This window comes from Alosa alosa, chromosome 24, assembly GCF_017589495.1.
Source record: "Alosa alosa isolate M-15738 ecotype Scorff River chromosome 24, AALO_Geno_1.1, whole genome shotgun sequence".
NCBI classification, from domain to species: Eukaryota; Metazoa; Chordata; class Actinopteri; order Clupeiformes; family Clupeidae; genus Alosa; species Alosa alosa.
In genome coordinates this window covers 18243153-18264738 of record NC_063212.1, presented here as the reverse complement: position 1 = coordinate 18264738, position 21586 = coordinate 18243153, and the positions used below count along the sequence as shown (strand labels likewise).

General features: G+C 41.6%; 1 protein-coding gene and 2 long non-coding RNA genes across 4 annotated transcripts in view; 2 read left to right on the top strand and 1 right to left on the bottom strand.

The window, feature by feature from the left end:
* LOC125289543 overlaps window positions 1–18111 on the top strand; it is a 23186-nt gene extending 5075 nt beyond the window's left edge. The window contains exons 2-3 of one of the 2 annotated variants that reach the window (XR_007192651.1): window positions 7403–7529; window positions 18045–18111. This is a non-coding gene — a long non-coding RNA (uncharacterized LOC125289543). Of the gene's footprint in view, window positions 1–7402; window positions 7530–17072; window positions 17153–18044 lie in introns of those variants that run through there. The other variant, XR_007192650.1, reaches the window with a different exon arrangement.
* Window positions 15936–21586, bottom strand: LOC125289539 (zona pellucida sperm-binding protein 3-like). Its single transcript, XM_048236440.1, has 8 exons — window positions 21004–21586; window positions 20537–20664; window positions 20033–20136; window positions 18084–18261; window positions 17616–17736; window positions 17125–17216; window positions 16872–16990; window positions 15936–16051 (listed from the first exon to the last, which is right to left on the bottom strand). Exons 1-8 carry the CDS (start codon window positions 21433–21435, stop codon window positions 15996–15998), a joined length of 1230 nt encoding a protein of 409 aa, XP_048092397.1. The 5' UTR covers window positions 21436–21586; the 3' UTR covers window positions 15936–15995.
* LOC125289542 lies at window positions 18196–21144 on the top strand. Its single transcript, XR_007192649.1, has 4 exons — window positions 18196–18769; window positions 18875–19091; window positions 20049–20100; window positions 21023–21144. It is a non-coding gene; the product is annotated as an uncharacterized LOC125289542 (long non-coding RNA).

The window sequence follows — 21586 nt, the reverse complement described above, 5'->3', positions numbered from 1 at the left end:
TGGTTCCTTGTCATCCTTGTGGGGATTACATTCCCACCAAGCTTCGTGCAGCCTGGTTTTTCAGTGTCTTGGGAATCGTTGACACAAGATGACTGAAGAAAAACAAAAAACATATCTGGAAAAAAACACTGACTAAACCTATATGTCCGCTATGCTAGGCCTGTAGCTGCGCTAGCAACGGTCATAATGAATGGATTGAACGGTCACTCAGGACTTTGTGAAAGTTTCTGACGTCAACAAAGACGTCAACAAACAAAATTTTTTCAGGTTTCTTCTAATAGCTAAACACAAAGGCACTTTTGCTGTTACAGAACCCAAAGAAAACATAGTGATGCCATCTTTATGTGCCTGCCCTTATCCCATTTCCTGCTCTGGTACAGACCCATCAGTGGGCACATTCGATATCTCGCAACCCAAAGAAAACGTAGTGATGCCATCTTTATGTGCTTGCCCTTATCCCATTTCCTGCTCTGGTACAGACCCATCACTCTTTCCAAGTCCCATCCCTATGTATGGGATTGCAGAACTGTTGTCCTGTTTACTCAAGGCCCATGCTGTTTGCTTATGCCTGAGCCAAACTAAAAGCGAGAAGGTACGTGCCGCGGGACATGTACAGAGGTTGGTGGGGGGGCTGGGAGGGGTGGCGGGGGCCCAGGACTGTCTCGGCATAGTGACTCTGTGGCTGGGACGCACTCAGTGGAATTTGAATCAATTAGGAAGAAAAAGGTGTATGTTTGTGTGTGTGTGTGTGTGTGTGTGTGTGTGGGACACACCCCCCCTGCCCCCTTTATTGATAAACAAAGACTACCCTGTATTTAATAGAGATAAAGAGAGAAAGAGAGAGAAAGCAACACAGAGGGGAAGAGAGAGAGAACAAGCGCGTTCCCGGCGTAGTAAACAGTTGGAGTGAAAGTGCATGGCCGCTGGCGGGCTGTCGGCCAGCAGTGGCGGCGTGCTGCAAGTCTCCTGGCGCGACATCGGACAGGAAGCCCACATGAAAGAATAGGGGACACTCTCCACTCTCGCTACGGCCAGGACTCGTCGGAAGCTAATTGTTCCTGAGCGGAGAGTGAGTCGCAATCGGGAATCACCGTCCCAGAAACGGCACCCCCACCCACCCCTTCAGTCCCTCTCGCCCCGTCTCTGGCTTGGATCCATCACATAGTTGAGAGTTTGCACCTCATGGAAAGGGGGTCATGACTGAACATACCTAACCACAATGGTGGCCTTCCAATACATAATCACCATCATGACTTTCCATCCTTTAAGTTTATTCAAACACTATTGTTGTAGGCTACTTAACCAACATGGCTAACAGATAAATGGATTCAGTCATCTATGCAGGGCTTTTAAGAATACAATTGTTCCCTAAAGGAGAATTTCAGTGATTTTTCACATAGATCTCTGTTTATCGAAGTCACTGAGTACTGACAACAGCTACAGCACTACACTCTGGGGGAATGCACATAATCCCCAATGTTCATGCCCCCAGAGTGTAGCGCTGTAGCTGTGTTGTAGCTCTAGCTGTTGGCTGCAGCTAGGTAGAACCAATTGTTTTTTTTTTCGTACTCAGTGTCCTTGAGAAACAAAGATCTATGGAATTCTCTTTTAAGGACTATACATAAAACAAAATGGTAACACTTTATTTTAAGGTTCACATGTTAGCCACCAATACATACCTAATTAATACCTGTATTAGTGACTTGTAAGGCATGTGTTAGGCAACATTAACCATTTGTTAGGTGTGTATTCACACATTTCTTGTTCATGACGAATTAGGCCTTTATTATTGATATAATCTTAATAATGACCTTGTAAGCCTTGATCTCTACATACTAATTAGTAGTAAGTACCAAAGTAGAATATGCATAACCTACTTGTATACTGTCTGAATAAATCCCAAATAGTAGGAGAACAGTTGTAGAATAAGCAAGTGTATGGCTCAACCTCATTGCTGCATTTCACTGCCCAGGTTGCTGTGTGAAATAGCACTTAACTAGATGTACCGCATAGCGGTACAAAATATGACCGCCGCTCAGTCCTGTACATCCGTTCCGAGAAAATAAATCACACTTCAATTTGTCTCCATATTTTACTCCATCCCCCACTCTTGAAACTTTTGTGTATGCTTGTTTGGCATGCCTGAGTGTGTGTGTCTTGGCTGCACAGAAAGTACCCTACTGGTGCTGAAAAGGTGAATAGATTGTAGAATAGCCAAAGAAGATGTAGAATTGTTATAAAATCTTTAAAATCTCTAAACAATCACAAGTAGGGCAGTTCATCACAGTTCATCCATTGCAACTGGATTGATGAAAGGTCACTTACACCTGTAGGCTACATTGTATTTGGGAAAAGCAAAAGGTATCAGCATAATGTTATTTATTTATTTATTTTTTTTGTATGTAAAAAAAAAATATTTATGTATTTTTTGTATGTAAAAAAATTTGTATGTATTTTTAAACAAAAACATCTCTGTCAGTTCCATGCCGTTTTCAACAGCTATCAAAAACAAAGGTCATTTTTGGATGGATGGATTTTTTGTGAATGTTTCTTCTTCTACATAAGATTTTAGTCATCTTTAGTTCATGTAATACTTTAGTGTCAATGCACAAATTAAGTAACAGTAGTCTGAAACGTTATTGTTAATGCACAAATTAAGTAACAGTAGCCTAGTCTGAAACGAAATGCTGTTTTACATCTAACCAGTGGTGCAAATAACTGACATGTCCAAATGGGCCTTGATGAAATGCGTCGCTAGACTGTTCATACACATTTTAACGGGCCAAAGTTGAGGGCTATGCTGGCGACACAAATAAAATCTCCTTTGGAAACCAATGGCTTACGCCTTACAGTATCAAGCGGACTTAAACTGTCATATCGTGGCGAAAAGTTTTAATAACATTCACGCAGCTCCATGAGTCAAGGAAAGCGCGAATGAAGTAGCCACTTCTAAATGGGACCCACTACACAGTAGCTTAAGGTATTTTGCTAAAGCAGCCATAATGAAATGAAGGTGTCATTGTTTGGATACTTCACACACACGTGCTTTTTAATTTCACAGACTACAACTACCAAGCTGTAATCAAAGCACATCGATTCCCCTCTCACACCCCTGCACGCGCTTAAAACAAAATAAACAGGCGTCTCAGTCTCACCCATGTATAGGCAAAACTGTATCAGACCCGGTGTAACGTTGGTAAATCTTCCATTGCACAGAATGATTTTTGTAGCACGCGTGCAATAAATGACAGTCGAAAGATACAAACAGTGCTGCTATACATTTGCTTGGTATAACCGCATTTATAGTTTTCTACAAATGCAATAAATCAAATGCCTCCATCACTCAACCAACGCTAACGGTAACATTACCTAGGTCCTTATTGATATTACAAGATTAACGTACCTGCAGTAAAACCAAGCATGTCCGATAAACATCCTCAGATTTATTTCGGCTTCAAGAAGAAATGGGAATTACACTTCATGTGAACATCGTCCTATCCTTATTAGATGTTAAACTGCGGTAAATTACAGTCCTTGTATGAAGCGTCCATTGTTTTTTCCAACCCACTTTTAACTTCCAACAAAATTACGTCTCACTGCAACGATCGCCATCTAGTGGACAAATCGACTACTTCTGCCAATACTGAAAATGCAGCCATGATGATGATGATGAATATTTATTTTGGCTTTCTTTTAATCCTACTGATTTTCATTTTTTACCGGGGGGGGGGGCAAATCACAAATGAGTGATTATGAGCCAGGTTGATGTGGGCCCTTGAGACCAACATACCATAAAAGATTCACAGAGAACTGTGTCTGCCCTACCCTCCTTTCGGGGGTCCAGTCCAGCGGGGGGGCTGCAGATGAAAACGAAAAATGACGGTTCCATGCTATCCATGTGGGGGTACATGCCCACCAAGTTTTGTGTACCCCGGTCTTTCAGTGTCCCGGGAATCCTTGTTGGTGTACGTCACTAAATGTACACATAAATTATTTTATTGTAAGGCCCCCCCATGAACGAAAGTACACAAAACTTGGCATGCATTCAGAGGGTGTCATAATGATCCTACACTTTTAATTTCGTGCAGTTTTGACCTTGTCAGCCAGAGATATTGAGATGAAAACACCTAATTTTTTGCTTTTTAATTTTTAACTAGGTGGCGCTATACATGAAATAAGTGGTAATGGGATGGGTTGACATGCCCCCTTAAGACCAACATACAAAAAAAAAGGTGGACCTCCTAGGCCCTACAGTTCTCGAGATATTCACAGAAAACTGTCTCCGGCCACCTACAGGCCAGTTGGTGTATAGTAACATAAATTAATTTATTGTGTGGCCCCCATGAACGGAATTCCACAAAACTTGGCGTGCATACAGAGGGTGTCATAATGATCCTACACTTCCAATTTCGTGCAGTTTTGACTATGTTAGGTCACAGATACCTTCAATTACACCACCTCATTTTTACTTTTTTGTGTTTAACTAGGTGGCGCTATACATGAAATGAGTGGTTATGGAATGGGTTGACATGGCCCCTTGAGATCAACATACAAAAAAAAAATGGTCCTCCTAAACCCTACGGTTTTCGAGATATTTACAGAAAACTGTGTCTGCCCTACCCTCCTTTCGCGCTTCGCTGCGCGGCGGTCATAATAACTGGGAGATTGGCTCCCATTCTAAAGTGGAAACTGGTTCCTTGGTAGCAAGCACATTATCATCAGTAATACCTCTGCAGAATGTACTTATTAGAATTGGTTCCATATCCTAAAGTCAGGCATTATTATTATTAAGAATTATATAATGGGAACAGTCTAGACTATAACTCCTGGTCAATACAGACATTCTTTACCCTTAATACATTGCTAGTGCATACATTGTTCATTCAAAATATGGTCCCTGTTCTAAAGTAGAGGCTGGGTGCAGCAGTCATGTTACAGCAGATATTAAGAAGTCCATTGAGGACCTAAAGGCAAGGGGATACCTTCTCCCAATACTGATAAAATACTAGTCCACTCTGGCAAGTAAATAGCAAATGTTCTTTTGTGTGATTTCTTTACTGCTACTGTAGTTTTCAGGCAAATAGGCCTGCTGTGTACAAGTTTTTGATGTGTGGTAGGTGGGTCCCGTTTCAAAGAAGACCACCACAGATGTGTTGAATGACAATTCTTTTGCCCTTTTTATTTGTTTAAAAGACGTGTTTTTTATCCTGTCAACTCTAGTTAAAAATAGCTTTTGCTAGTCTTTTTGTGCTTTGTGAGCTCATTGAGAGTACAATGTAACATGTTTACAGAACTTGTTAAATAAACATTGTCAGTGCTGTCACTTTTCTCATCTTCTTTTCTATTGTTAACACCCTCCCAGCCTCTACTTTAGAACAGGGACCATATTTTGAATGAACATTGTATGCACTAGCAATGTATTAAGGGTAAAGAATGTCTGTATTGACCAGGAGTTATAGTCTAGACTGTTCCCATCATATAATTCTTAATAATAATAATGCCTGACTTTAGAATATGGAACCAATTCATGACTAATAAGTACATTCTGCAGAGGTATTACTTATGATAATGTGCTGAGCAATGAGGTTGAGCCATACACTTGCTTATTCTACAACTGTTCTCCTACTATTTGGGATTTATTCAGACAGTATACAAGTAGGTTATGCATATTCTATTTTGGTACTTACTACTAATTAGTATGTAGAGATCAAGGCTTACAAGGTCCTAACACATTATTAATTAATGATTATATCAATAATAAATTTCCGTCAATGATTCCCCCTAATTATGTAACCCCATATGTCATGGAACCAATCTGTAAAATGTGTGAATACACACCTAACAAATGGTTAATGTTGTTGATCTCAAGGGGCCATGTCAACGCACATGCCAAAACTTACACCCCCTCTGTAGTTTTGTGGAATTCACTAATACTATACACCAACTGGCCTGTATTTTTCTGTGAATATCTCGAGAACCGTAGGAGGTCCACCTTTTTTTTGTATGTTGGTCTTACATGTCAACCCATCCCATTAACTTATTTCATGTATAGCGCCACCTAGTTAAAAAATTAAAAAGCATAAAATTAAGTGTTACATCAATATCTCTGGCTGAAAGGTCAAAACTGCACAAAATTAAAAGTGTTAGGATCATTATGACACCCTCTGAATGCATGCCAAGTTTTGTGTATGGGGGCCTTATAAAATTTTATGTGTACATTTAGTGCTCATTCAGTGAGCATGTACCCCCATATGGATAGCATGGAACCGTCATTTTTTCGTTTTCATCTGCAGCCCCCCGCTGGAAAATGTGTGATCTTTTTATGGTATGTTGGTCTCACTGTTTGACTCATTTGTGATTCCCCCGAAAATAAATATTCATCATCATCATCATGGCTGCATTTTCAGATAATATCCCCTAGATGGCGCATCGTTGCAGTGAGGCGTAATTTTGTTGGAAGTTAAAAGGGGTTGGAAAAAAAACAATGACTGTAATTTACAAGCTGTTGGTTTTACTGCTTCCTTTTTTGTGGAATGATAGAATGGGCTGTTTTAATGTAGTAGTGCATTCATGTGTTGTCAATAGGCCTATACCTATAATCCTACCTGTAGCTAATTCTGAATTCTATTTTTTTGATTTTTAAAAATTGAGCTTCTGATGAAAGCCAGACTTATGGACCTCAGTTTATATTTGCCATTTAGCATGAAGACAATTACAATTAACAATAACGGACTACTGTTACCATGAACTAAAGAGCCACAAAAAAATCCATAAAAAATAAATAAATAAATAACATTATGCTGATACCTTTTGCTTTTCCCAAATACAATGTAGCCTACAGGTGTAAGTGACCTTTCATCAATCCAGTTGCAATGGATGAACTGTGATGAACTGCCCTACTTGTGATTGTTTAGAGATTTTAAAAGTTTTATAACAATTCTACATCTTCTTTGGCTATTCTACAATCTATTCACCTTTTCAGCACCAGTAGGGTACTTTCTGTGCAGCCGCACACACACACTCAGGCATGCCAAACAAGCATACACAAAGTTTCAAGAGGGGGATGGGTAAAATATGGAGACTTGTGATTTATTTTCATGAACGGATGTAAGGACTGGCGGTCATATTTTGTACCGCTATGCGGTACATCTAGTTAGGTATGTATTGGTGGCTAACATGTGAACCTTAAAATAAAGTGTTACCAACAAAATGCTACATAACATTCCTCAGTGCTCATTCAGTGACTTGCTCCCTACTCTGTCAAATGTGATTGACTGTTTGACCCGATGGCATGATAATATCCCCAAGTTGACACAAGCTGTCACTTCCTTTTTGTGGAATGATAGAATGGAATGTGCATTCATGTGCTAATTCTGAATTCTACAATTTTGTTTCCATTTAGCATGAAGACAATACAAGGACCAGCCACACCAGCTCTCCTGACCAGAAGGACCATGGACACAGACGCAGACGTAGAAACAAAGGCTTGAGCTGGCACTTAGGAGACCAATGGCCTCAACATACCCGAGGTGAGCTATGTAACCCAGTTCAACAAGTGGACAAGAGGGAGGGGCCTGGTCAAAATGCAGAGTCATGATGTATCACTGCCCTTTCCCTTCGGCTCCCTCTCTCTCTCACACTCACTATAGACCCACTCTCTGACCTTGTCTAATTTGTCCTCCTCCATTGTCCTCTTTTTTTAAACTCCTCTCATTCCAACTTTCTCTCTTCCTCCAAATGTATTTATTTGTCTCCTGCTCCCTTCCTTTCTCATCCTCCTCTGCAGTTCTTCTAGTTTCTCTTCCTCCCTACCTCTCTCTCTCTCTCTCTCTCTCTCTCTCTCTAGCAAAACTGCATCCAGCCCTTGGCCTGCCCTGGGCTCACCCTGAGGCATTGTTATGTCAATGCGCGGGGCTGCTGTCATGGGAATGGTGACGGTAGTGGTGAGACTTGTGCTCGCTGCACAGATAAGCAGCCCGGAGGCCAAAAGAGGCAAGCTGTAGTGCCTCTCTGGCAGACACACCACTGCGCTGTCTCCACAGCCCCGCGCTGATTGTTTTGGGAAGACCCTCTCACCTTCCTTCCACCCCAACCCCCCACCACCACCCTTCCCTCTCCACCCCTCTGGTAGGTCTATAAATACCAGCATGCTCTTTAACAGGCATAGGGATTTTAATAGACTGAAGTGAGGCTCATCTGGTCGCGATGCAAACACAAGCATTAATTCTAGAGTGCCTATTGATTCTAAAACCTCCTTTACAAACTTTCTGGATTCTAAAATAGAACCTCCATCCAAAATAAATGTTACATTTTTATTTATCTCCTGCAATGAAGTAAGTAAATAAGTAAGTATTTATTTGTACAGTGCATCTTCAAGCACAATGGCTACTCATAGCACTTCACACAGACATAGATAACATAAACACTCGATAATAAAGGGAAGTTCAGAAGTTAAAACAACCTGGGGTCTATTTGTGGTTGAAAAGTTAGACCGTTGTTTGCATTAGCAAGGTAATGTATAGCGTTTATAGTGTTTTGCACCGGGCATACACACGTCAACATAAATTGCTATTTTCAAACTACTGACAAAGATAAAAATAACCTTACACTTCGGTGGTAGTATCTATAGGATTCCTACCAGATAAACTGAAGTATTGCAAACTTTGATAGTGTACAAAGAGGCTATAACAAGGAGGGTTTCTGAAGGCAACACATTGCTTTAACTCTGTTCCTGTAGCGTTGAATCAGTGGGCGCATTCGATATCTCGCAGCCCAAATAAAACATAGTGATGCCATCTTTATGTGCCTGCCCTTATCCCATTCCCTGCTCTGGTACAGACCCATCAGTGGGCGCATTCGATATCTCGCAACCCAAAGAAAACGTAGTGATGCCATCTCTATGTGCCTGCCCTTATCCCATTTCCTGCTCTGGTACAGACCCATCACTCTTTCCAAGTCCCATCCCTATGTATGGGATTGCAGAACTGTTGTCCTGTTTACTCAAGGCCCATGCTGTTTGCTTATGCCTGAGCCAAACTAAAAGCGAGAAGGTACGTGCCACGGGACATGTACAGATTTTTGAGATTGACTGAAGATTGACTGAATCTTACACTACAAACATACATCACGTTCAGACAGATTTGCGGGAAAAGCTGGAAAAAGTTGAATGGGAAATTGAACGTTTGAAATTCAAAAAAAATTTTAAAGCATTTCGCTGCTAATGCAAACAACGGTCTAGCTCTAAACTCCTCCGATTAATGTCATTTTGCTCCCAAATTAAAGTTCGAGCCTGTTCACCAACCACAAATAGCCCCCAAGTTGTTTTTAACTCCCAGAACTTCCCTTTAAGTCCATTATAATTGGGCAGTGATGAATCTCCTGGCGTGAACAACATATTTATCATATTGATTTTGGCATTGCTTAACAATGCACTGAGACTTGACCTCAGTAAGCATCCTCTGCACCAATTACCAGAGGTGCATTTCCTGTACAACTATGGAGGTTAGCTTTTACTAACATGGTACGATGCTCAACTAACCAACATCTAAGTTGCGAGCTATTCCCAAAACCGTCGTACTTACATAGTACTTTGTAAGTTTGGACCATAGATAAGTTTCCAAACTTCAATAGTCTGGACTAAGGTGGCCTGGCACACCTGCAAATAAGAGAGATTTAATGATAGACTACCTTAAATCCGTGAAACATTTCTGTTTTTCTTTATTCAGGGTCATTAGGTTAATTAACTGTAAATCAACGACTGCTTTGAATTGAATGAACTTTTATACGTGTCATTTAAATGTGCTGATGAAACAGTTGCGTAGTTGTTATTTACCCTCACTAATGCCGCCAGCTGTCTGGCGCACTGCGTTAAGGCTGGCTGATGATATCCTGCAGTGTTCAGCAGTTGACAGTCACCTGTAGCCTAGAAATCTAGACGCACCCTAGAGGCAGCAAATTACATTTGCTTCCAGGGCTAGTCCAGCAACTTTCCGTTGGCTTGTGAGCTCATCAGGCTAAGTCACCTGTCCAAGAGTTCGAATCTGGGTTGAGATTTTGACTACAATATTCTCATCATTGTTTACCTATAAAGCTATCTATTGTGCAGATCATATGATCCCCCCCCATGACAATGTTAGAATCAAAGGCTACATATTCTCAACTGACTGATGAAAAGTGTGCACCCTGTATTATTATCTGCAGGTGTGTGACTTTGACTTGCGTGACATGGCTGCAAATTCAACTATGCTCCTTACTATAGGACGAGGTGTAGTTTGAACTAACTAACTTTACGACAGTGTACACGAACGTTCGTTGGAACTATGGTTTTGGGAAACACTTGTGTATCTTAACGATGCATCGGACTATGTAAGTTGCACCACCATAGTTCAAACTATCATTTTGGGAAACAGTTGTCTCATACTTATATAGTTCCAACCATATAAGCTGCTAACATAGTTGCTAACTATGCTTTTGGGAAACACACCCCAGGGCCTGTTGCACGTCACCAGAAATGAGCTGAACTCGTTTTGCAACGTGTATTTGCTCATAGACCAGATGTTGTCTATTCACATCAACTGATATCAACTGACTGACTGAGATCAACTGGTCTGTTGGAAATTTGAATGCATGCATGTACACACACACACACACATTCAAGGCTGTAATCATAATATATATGTAATCACCCCCCCAAATATTCAAAAATGCTTAAAATTCAGCCTGGTGCTGACTTTGCCCAGATTTACAGATTAAGGAAGATGATCTGGTGCAAGATGAGTAATGTGTAGGTTGCTCACACACAACACGCTCCCTCTCTCACAACAATCCACTCACTCAGCCACAGTTATTTGCTCACCCACACTTAGAGGTTTGCCTGTTTTTGGTAGAACTTTGGGACAACTTTGACTGTGAAGTGTATGTGTTCTCCAAAGCTGATGATACACAAGGCACCTTTCTGGGCAACGTTCCTGAGTATCGTTGTTCTGGCAAATTCCCTTTGATATTGGCCAACTTATTTTTTTTGAGAACTTTAATCATCAGTCGGCAAATGAACATGATCATCCAATCTGAACACTAGAACCGGTTTATGTAACATTGATCAAAAAGTTGTCTCAGGGGGCGCTGCACACAGTGCCTGCACCATGAACGGGTCCGAGTGCCCACAGAGACCCAGGTTCGGTCATTTCCCGATTCTCACCACATCTCTCTCTCCTACTTGCTTCCTGACACTCTTCCCTGTCCTATCCGAATAAAGGCAAAAAAAGCCCAAAAAAGGCAAGCAAACAAAAAAAGTTGCCCCATGTATCACCTAAAGAAACACAATCAAAAATGCCTTGCCGTCAATATAACACCATTTAGTGTTTAAATGGAACCCAAGTTAGTTAAAAGGGTCATGAACTAAAAGGGTCATGATCCTACCTGATCAACAGTGTTACACAGTGCAATCTGGGTATGCATTGACAATAGACCTCTGAAGTTCACCTACAAAAAAGCTACCATCTATCATATGAGGACATCCGGTCTCTTGCGATTTTTCCTATGGGAAAATAATTACCACACCTGTTAAAACTCTTGGGGAATGAAGAGATTGAAAATGAGACAAAAGTAACAAAAATACAGTAATGTATTTTGGTACACTTAAAATTAGGGTATTTGATATTTTATTATGACCGCCCGGCATTTTTTTTTTTTTTTTTCATGTCCAAATTTCCGTCAAAGGATTCCCCGACACTGTAAGACCGGGGTACCGAAAACTTGGTGGGCATGTAACCCCACATGGATAGCATGGAATCATCGTTTTTCATTTTGATCTGTAGCCCCACCGCTGGACTGGACCCCCCGAAAGGAGGGTAGGGCAGACAGTTTTCTGTGAATATCTCGAGAACCGTAGGGTTTAGGAGGACCATTTTTTTTGTATGTTGATCTCAAAGGGCCATGTCAACCCATTCCATAACCACTCATTTCATGTATAGCTCCACCTAGTTAAACACAAAAAAGTAAAATGAGGTGTTGTAATCGGGGTATCTGTGACCTAACATAGTCAAAATCTGCCGCGAAATTGGAAGTGTAGGATCATTATGACACCCTCTGAATGCACACCAAGTTTCGTGGAATTCCGTTCATGGGGGGCCACACAATAAATGAATTTATGTTACTACACACCAACTGGCCTGTAGGTGGCCGGAGACAGTTTTCTGTGAATATCTCGAGAACCGTAGAGCCTAGGAGGTCCACCTTTTTTTGTATGTTGGTCTTAAGGGGGCATGTCAACTTATCCCATTACCACTTATTTCATGTATAGCGCCACCTAGTTAAAAATTAAAAAGCAAAACATTAGGTGTTTTCACCACAATATCTCTGACTGACATGGTCAAAACTGCACTAAATTGAAAGTGTAGGATCATTATGACACCCTCGAATGCATGCCAAGTTTAGGTGGACTTTTCGTTCATGGGGGCCTTACAATAAAATAATTTATGTGTACATTTAGTGACCGTACACCACCAAGGATTCCCGGAACACTAAAAGACCGGGGTGCACGAAACTTGGTGGGCATGTAACCCCACATGGATAGCATGGAATCATCGTTTTTCGTTTTGATCTGTAGCCCCACCGCTGGACTGGACCCCGAAAGGAGGGTAGGGCAGACAGTTTTCTGTGAATATCTTGAGAACCGTGGGGTTTAGGAGGACCATTTTTTTGTATGTTGATCTCAAAGGGCCATGTCAACCCATTCCATAACCACTCATTTCATGTATAGCTCCACCTAGTTAAACACAAAAAAGTAAAAATGAGGTGTTGTAATCGCAGGTATCTGTGACCTAACATAGTCAAAATCTGCACGAAATTGGAAGTGTAGGATCATTATGACACCCTCTGAATGCACACCAAGTTTTAGGTGGAATTCGTTCATGGGGGGCCACACAATAAATGAATTTATGTTACTATACACCAACTGGCCTGTAGGTGGCGGGAGACAGTTTTCTGTGAATATCTCGAGAACCGTGAGAGCCTAGGAGGTCCACCTTTTTGTATGTTGGTCTTAAGGGGGCATGTCAACTTATCCCATTACCACTTATTTCATGTATAGCGCCACCTAGTTAAATTGGAAATTGGAAGTGTAGGATCATTATGACACCCTCTGAATGCACACCAAGTTTCGTGGAATTCCGTTCATGGGGGGCCACACAATAAATGAATTTATGTTACTATACACCAACTGGCCTGTAGGTGGCCGGAGACAGTTTTCTGTGAATATCTCGAGAACCGTAGAGCCTAGGAGGTCCACCTTTTTTTGTATGTTGGTCTTAAGGGGGCATGTGAACTTATCCCATTACCACTTATTTCATGTATAGCGCCACCTAGTTAAATTGGAAATTGGAAGTGTAGGATCATTATGACACCCTCTGAATGCACACCAAGTTTCGTGGAATTCCGTTCATGGGGGGCCACACAATAAATGAATTTATGTTACTATACACCAACTGGCCTGTAGGTGGCGGAGACAGTTTTCTGTGAATATCTCGAGAACCGTGGGAGCCTAGGAGGTCCACCTTTTTGTATGTTGGTCTTAAGGGGGCATGTCAACTTATCCCATTACCACTTATTTCATGTATAGTGCCACCTAGTTAAAAATTAAAAAGCAAAACATTAGGTGTTTTCACCACAATATCTCTGACTGACATGGTCAAAACTGCACGAAATTGAAAGTGTAGGATCATTATGACACCCTCCGAATGCATGCCAAGTTCCGTGGACTTTCGTTCATGGGGGGCCTTAAAATAAAATAATTTATGTGTACATTTAGTGACCGTACACCACCAAGGATTCCCGGGACACTAAAAGACCGGGGTGCACGAAACTTGGTGGGCATGTAACCCCACATGGATAGCATGGAACCATTGTTTTTCGTTTTGATCTGTAGCCCCCCCGCTGGACTGGACCCCCGAAAGGAGGGTAGGGCAGACACAGTTTTCTGTGAATATCTTGAGAACCGTAGGGCCTAGGATGACCAATTTTTTGCGTATGTTTGCTTCCAGGGGTCATGTAGACCAATTCCATATGCACACATGTGCATAAACAGATACACACGCACACACATACATTCACAGTAATCCTACGTATGACACATACTCACACAGTAGACATATATACGAATGCATGCACATGCACACACACAGGCACGTAAACAGGCAAACACACAAGCACATGCACGCACACACAACCACCCACCCACCCACACACACATAAACATAAACATGTACACGCACACAATTCAAGAATTTCTCAGAATTATGAACAGGCAAGATGGGGGTGGGGTTGTATAAAATGTATTTTACATGTGAAATCTATGAACTAATCATGTTTTGGTACTTGTTGTCTAGCAGATACCAATGAGAATTAGGTGTGCATAATGCAATTCAGAGAGACAGTTAGAATCATATATGCCTTTCAGCGTGACTTATTTTTGTGGAAAACATGTGCTGGACTGGGCGGCGGTCATATTTTGTACCGCTCTGCGGTACATCTAGTTTCAAAATACATTTCGATGTATTTTTGCCCATCCCTGGTTATGGTTGTAATTTGTTCAACCGTCAGTGGCATAAGAAGGAAAGACACACGAAAATGAGAAAAACAGTTATTATTATTTTAAAAAAAAAACATATACACATATCACCCCATGTCTTCATGAATTTGTAGAATGCCAGGAACTGATTTCACCCACCATGCATATTTGGTCCCCCCAAATGTTGACTCCATGGCTACAGCCTTGCACACATTTCATTCAAGCAAACGTGCATTACGTACACAAACTTTTGCAATTTCTCTCTCATTCCATCTCTTTCTAACACACACACACACACACACACACACATACGTGCGCTTAAGTCAGCATATGCAGCCACGTTGCTAGCCAAGTCGAAGCGCACGTGCAGCTTTCCTGTGATGGGAAAAGAGATATGGCATATAAAAGAACAGACGGACAGCATGCGACAGGGACCCAGTCCAGGCCAGACATGTTGATTATTGGCTCCGCTTATTTTTATCCACTTTGTTTTGTTTATTACGACAATGGGGCCCTCATCTTTTTCATGGGGATATTTTAGTATTTCAATCGAGCCATTATTTGTGGTCAGCCTGATTTTTAGGTTTGTGAGAGGAAACGTGAGAGGAAACGTTAAATACCAAAACATTGTTTGTAATTCCCGAGAGTATTTTTGTGATGCTTCAAGTGGACAACCTAAATATCTAGACTTGCCTCGTACCACTTGCTCTCGTGTTAATTACCAAAATGATAATAATTAATGTTAGTTATTCTGCTAGTGCTACACCTCTTGAACCACTATATTATAACATTCTTTTGCACCAGGATAATAGGTGCCATTTCTTTTGTGTGTGAGTTATCCTCAGTTTCATAACGTATCTACTCACAAATATCATTAGTTTTACCTTTTAACTGTTGTGGCAGTTTAGGTTTAAAGATGTAGTCAGCGATGGCACAGGAAATCGTGTTTGTTTATGTTTATGTTTATATTTAAATGTATTAGCAGGTGCTTTTGTCTAAAACACATTATATACTGTATGTACATTATATTTTAACCACGGACCAAACAAAACACATCATCCCTCCATTCAGTATTCCCAGAGAAACTCCACATACGTAGGGTTACATTTTTGTTTCGGGGACAGGCTGCCCCCGCTTTGTTTGAGTCCAGTTTTCAAGCCTGGGCTGCCTCCAGAGACTGGGTTCTTTTACAGCATACTCAGTCTGGACAGTATGATCGCACCTGACTGCACCTTTAACCTTCCTCCATGTTTTCTTTTAAAACTGGAAACGTTTTACAAAAAAGTATATACAAATGTTGCTATGTTTTGTTTGCATTGAACAAAACTACTGCCACCTGTAGGCTACAGAGAACAACAGAATTTTCTTTGTCAGGTTTATTAGGGTTTGGATTGCTCACAAATGATTCGGCTTTGGATTGTTCACCCTTTTATTGAGTTCTGGGTAGGAAATGAAGTGGGCCAACTGCAGTGTTGGTCTTCTTTTCTGTATCAAACACATAATAGAAGAAGATACATTTATTTATCATACTGATTTAATAATGAGTCCAGAGAGTTTTAAAATGGTTAACTATAAAACTATGTTAAAAAAGTGGGTTACACTTTACTTGACAGTGTCGACATAAGAGTGACATGACATTTATGACATAACGCTTCTGTTATTAAGTGACATTCGGTTTTTGTCATAACAAGTTAGGGTTAGGATTAGGTTTAAAGTTATGGTTAGGGTTAAGGTTGGGGTTAGGATTAGGGTTAGATTAGGATTAGGGTTAGGGTTAAGGTTAGGTTTCATGTGTCATGACAGTGCCAAGTGTTCATGACAGTGTCATGTCACTCTTATGTCAATACTGTCAAGTAAAGTGTTGCCAAAAAGTGTAATAGACACTGTCAATATTTCTTGATCTTACTCATTTTAAGCAGCACTCCAGAGGCCTAAAACAAGTGAGATGGCTATCTAAAGGCATGCAAAATCTTGCAAACACTACCCATGTTGATACTGCTAGAAACTTCTTAACTTCCAAACTGTTGCCTCTTGGTTTTCTTTCATTGCTGATATGTGTTGGTGGGAACAACACATGTGTTTATCTGTCATTTGCCTGACCATACGATAAAAAAAACTTGCTACCTGCTAAAAACAGACTTCAAAAGTGGCAGTTATTGCATAGTCAGTGCGTGGATAGTTCTTGATCAAGAATGGATCTTGGTCAAATGACCAAATGTTAAAGACTGCAATCCTTGTATAACTCTTGAACACACTTTCTAGGAGAGAGAGAGAGAGAGGTAATAAATATTACAGTAGCAGTAACCTGTAGTTGGGAGAGGTGTAGGGGTGCTGGAGATGGCCTTCATGTTTGTCCTGTGCCCGAGGCAGTCTCCAGTCACACAGCAGGAGCATACTGCATCATCTCCATCGGAGGAACGCCAGCTGCACCACACAAACACCAAGATCACCACACACATCAGAGTTCATAATATCAGTGTGATATTTCGTGTGCGTTTGTTTGCAGGGTGCTGTCTATGCACATGCACATATTAGAAGTGGTGGAGTATACTACTGACCTGAGCGAAGGCTGGTGGAAGGAACAGGCCTTGTATAAGTTGTCGGGAGCAACCTGCTTTGGAAGAACCGTCAGATGGCACTTAATGACGACCTGGGGACAAATTGGAGGGATAAACTGTAAGTAGAAGAAGGTGATGTATAGCAAGCCCGCTAATCCCTGGCCTTCAGAAATTAAAGCCTCGTATCGGTTCAACCTGTGGACACAAATTAGCTGATCTCCCCAGCTGGTGTTGTGCTAACTAGACTCCATGGGTTCATTGAATAGTTGGGACAAACACACGTCAGGGATATTTCTTTCTGAAGCTGGGTTTTGCGTGTATGTGTTTGTGTGTGTGTGTTTGTGTGTGTGTGTTACAAAGTGGACAGTGCTCATTTAAGCAATCAGCCACAGGTAGTGACATCACTGAAGCCCTGCCTGTAAGTCAGTGCTTTCCTTTCCGTGTGCCTAACCTATCCTAACAGTGTGTGTCCTACTCTCCATCTCCCTCACCTGTTCCTGCTGCGACTCCTGGGTGAATTGGAAGGCCTGGATGCTGAACCGGAGGCTGTTATCTCCAGCTCTAGGGGCAAACTGGGACGAGGAGTAGGGCATCAGGCTGTCAACCAGACACCTGTACACAAATGAACACAAATGCACAGACTGTGACAAGAATGAAAACACACACACACACACACACACACTTGTTTACTGGATGCACACACACACACACACACACACTACATTCTACTGTAGGCTCTGGAAAATCACAGGTTAAATTGCTCCCTGGGGCATAGTGGAAAAACTCAACACCTGAAAAGATCACTTGTAAATTATCAAATGAGTGATCGTCAGTATTTGTCTTTTTGCTGTGTGTGTGTGTGTGTGTGTGTGTGTGTGTGTGTGTGTGTGTTTGTGTGTCCTATTTCTGTCTCCCCCTAGTGGCACACACATTATCTCGTAATTTCCACAATCACTGACCCGTGATTCACAATGAATTCATAACGTGGTTTGGAAAGGGGATCAGAGTCCAGAGAGGCCACACAGTAGTCCACATACAGACGCAGAGGAGGGTGCAGAGGAGCGGACACCGCCGCCTCCAGGAACACTGGCTCCCCCTGCAGGTAGACCATGGAATTGCTGACAGACCTCCAGTCATCTGTGTTGACAAAGCACAGAAGTTAAGATAACTTCCTTAATATAACTCTCTACTAGGCTGAGGATATCATTAATATCACACAGAATGCAATGCTAATTTATTAGCCTTGGTAAATACTGGGCAGTTACAGCCCGAGTCCCAGGCTTGCAGCACATTCATTGGCATCTTCAGGTATCAGTCGAAGTGTGGCATTTTTTGACCAACAGAGAACTGATTCTTGAACAGGTTCTGTTCAGAATTTTTTGAACCTTGGTCTAATCAACAAACCTGCATTTCCAACTGTTTTGAATGGAATCTATGACAAAGTCCCCCACTTGGCGGCCTTCTTGGTAATGCACTTCGAGCAGTTATCGGGAATCTATTGGTGCGATCCAGTTGTCCAAAGGGCCCTTCTTACGAGTAGTAAGATGACCGAAAAGAAGTTACGCAAAATGACACGATGGCACGTCCCCCTAAACACTTCTGACGAGAAGCGAACTTGGACAAGTGAAAGGACCCCCAGTTCAAGGTGAGTTCTTACGACAAGGAAGTTACGTCATTTCAACAACAAGGAAGTTACGTCTAGTCAACAAACCTGCATTTCCAACTGTTTTGAATGGAATCTATTACAAAGTCTTTTTTAGGCAAGTCCCCCACTTGGTGGCCATCTTGGTAATGCACTTCGAGCAGTTATCGGGAATCTATTGGTGCGATCCAGTTGTCCAAAGGGCACTTCTTACGAGTAGTAAGATGACCGAAAAGAAGTTACGCAAAATGACACGATGGCACGTCTCCCTAAACTGTTCTGACGAGAAGCGAACTTGGACAAGTGAAAGGACCCCCAGTTCAAGGTGAGTTCTTACGACAAGGAAGTTACGTCATTTCACATTATGGGTTGTCACAAGCCGTCAGCATAGACAAATGGCAAATGGAACGCACAATATTTTCCTATTGAAGTGAATAGGGAGGCATACAGGAAGGGCTGCTATATGGGCGTTACGAACTAACCCCATGCAATCTTTTTTTGAGTGCTGTGTCTCCTCCAGAAAGTCTCTGCCTATAGGATGTATCATCAACAGAGGCAGTAATGTGCATAACTGTTGAACACTCACTTCAGCTCACAGGAAAAAACAACTATTTTTTGGTGCCAGGCTATAGCTCCAAACCAACTTTTTGTCGAAATGCTCTGGGGTCCATTTCCCAAAAGCATAGTTGCTAACTAAGATGCATTTTCCGTGGTAGCGTCACTGCCAAATGTGAGTCGACCATATTTGAATCGCACATAAAACAATAGCTTACAGAAATATGGTGTTGATATTCGGTATAATTTCAGTCACATTTGAGTAAGAGCTAATGAGTATGCTCTTATTTTTAAATTTTCCAAAAATAAAAAACGTCATATGTGACAATATTGTGCATGTGCAACTCAAATCTACGGACTCACATTTGGCAGTGACACTACCATGTAGTTGCTATTATAGTTAGCAATTATGCTTTTGGGAAACGGACTTATGAACACAGTGTGAAGTGCGGAGTGGAGAGTCAAATCTAGAGAGTCGGTTCTCTGCTAGTGGAAAAGGGCTAGTAGCCTGGGCTACATCACCACAAATATCCAAATATGTCTGCCAGCTATCATATGCCATAGTTACCAACATCACAGGCAAGCAACTGTCACAAGAAATTCTGTGTTTATGTAGGTGTACCCGAGAGATTGTGGCACACCTACAGTGAGTTGTGCCCGCTTGTGTCTGACTGAGTGGGCCTTTTTGAAACCAACCTAACATGCACTCACCCCCCATGACCTTCAGGGAAAAACTCAGCAGTCCTGCAGCCTGGACAGTGGAGGTCATCGGTAACCAGGTGGGGGTCAAGGGCTCACTTCTTACTGTTTGCCTCCTGTGTGTGTGTGTGAGAGAAAGTGTGAGAAAAAGTGTGTGTGTGTGTGTGTGTGTGTGAGAGAGAGATATATAGAGTGAGTGAATGTGTGTGTGTGAGAGAGAGAGAGTGTGTATGTGTGTGAGTGTGTGTGTGAGAGAGAGAGAGAGAGAGAGAGAGAGAGAGAGAGTATGTGTGTGAGTGTGAGAGAGAGAGAGAGAGAGAGAGTGAGTGTGTGTGTGTGTGTGTATGTTAGCCCCCACCCAAGACACAGGTATGAGGCATTACGAACACTATTTTCATAAAAACACACTTATAGGCATACAGTATACAGTATACATAACATGCGGGACTTCCTACTTCACTTACATAAAATGCATGACATGACATATTAAAGCACATAGGTGGGTTATAGGCCTACCTTTTATAATGACATTCAATAAGCACCACTGAGGGCAATCCCCTCTGGATCAGACTGCCACTAAAGGTTTGTAGCGGTGCAGGGGTGAACACTAGTCTATTGGAGTAAATAAGCCAGTCTCCAATCACCTAAACGCAGACAAACAGCAGAAAATGACCCTGACATCTTGCATGTTAAAATCTCACTGCTGTCACACTGTGTGTGTGTGTGTGTGTGTGTGAGTGCAGAAAATCTATAAAGAATTTATCAATCATTCAAGAATCTTTCCCAAATCATGTCAGTCTTCTGATGTATGGGTAGCATTAGCCTAGGCCTACATAACTTAAAATGTGTGTATGTGTGTGTGGTGGATGAGGTGCTGGGAATCTTAGAGATAGGCCTACACTGGCTTAAAGCTGTTGTGGGAAGTCATAGGCCTATAGACCATGATCACAGTAAATCAGCCCTATAGTCTTAAGGCTACTTACTTCTGATTTGCTCCCACAGTCATGTAAACCAGCAGACAGCACCATCTCGGTGGAGGACAAAAGATTCATCTGAGGAGGCCTACATACTCCATGAGCCTCGGGGTCATCACCGAGTCGGATAAAGCTTGGGGGGAAAGGGACACCTCTACCGAAGAAGTCTCTCTTGATAGTAATCTTCAAGTTCTTCTCTCCGCAGGCTAATCTCAAACCCGATTTACTAGACCCGTCTTCAATTTCCTTACCAGAGAATTCTTCTAAATGTTTGAGTTTGTAGGCTAACGACTTTCTCCTTTGAGGAACCACGAGGCTTGAAGTAGAGAGGTTGGTAGCATTTTCAAACAAAACACTGTTTTTATTATTAGAGATATGCGAAACACCATAAGTAAAGGTAAATGCAATGATGGCTGAAATTGTTTGAAAAAGTAGATGCATTTCTCTCAAATGTGGATTTAGGCTACAAATTCTGTTAGTCTCGTGGGGAACAAGACGAGGTCGTAGGTCAAGTCTGATTTTATGCGTTATTAATGCATAATAATTAGCGTTCAGATTCCATGTATTGAAAGTTAATATTTTAAATGAATAT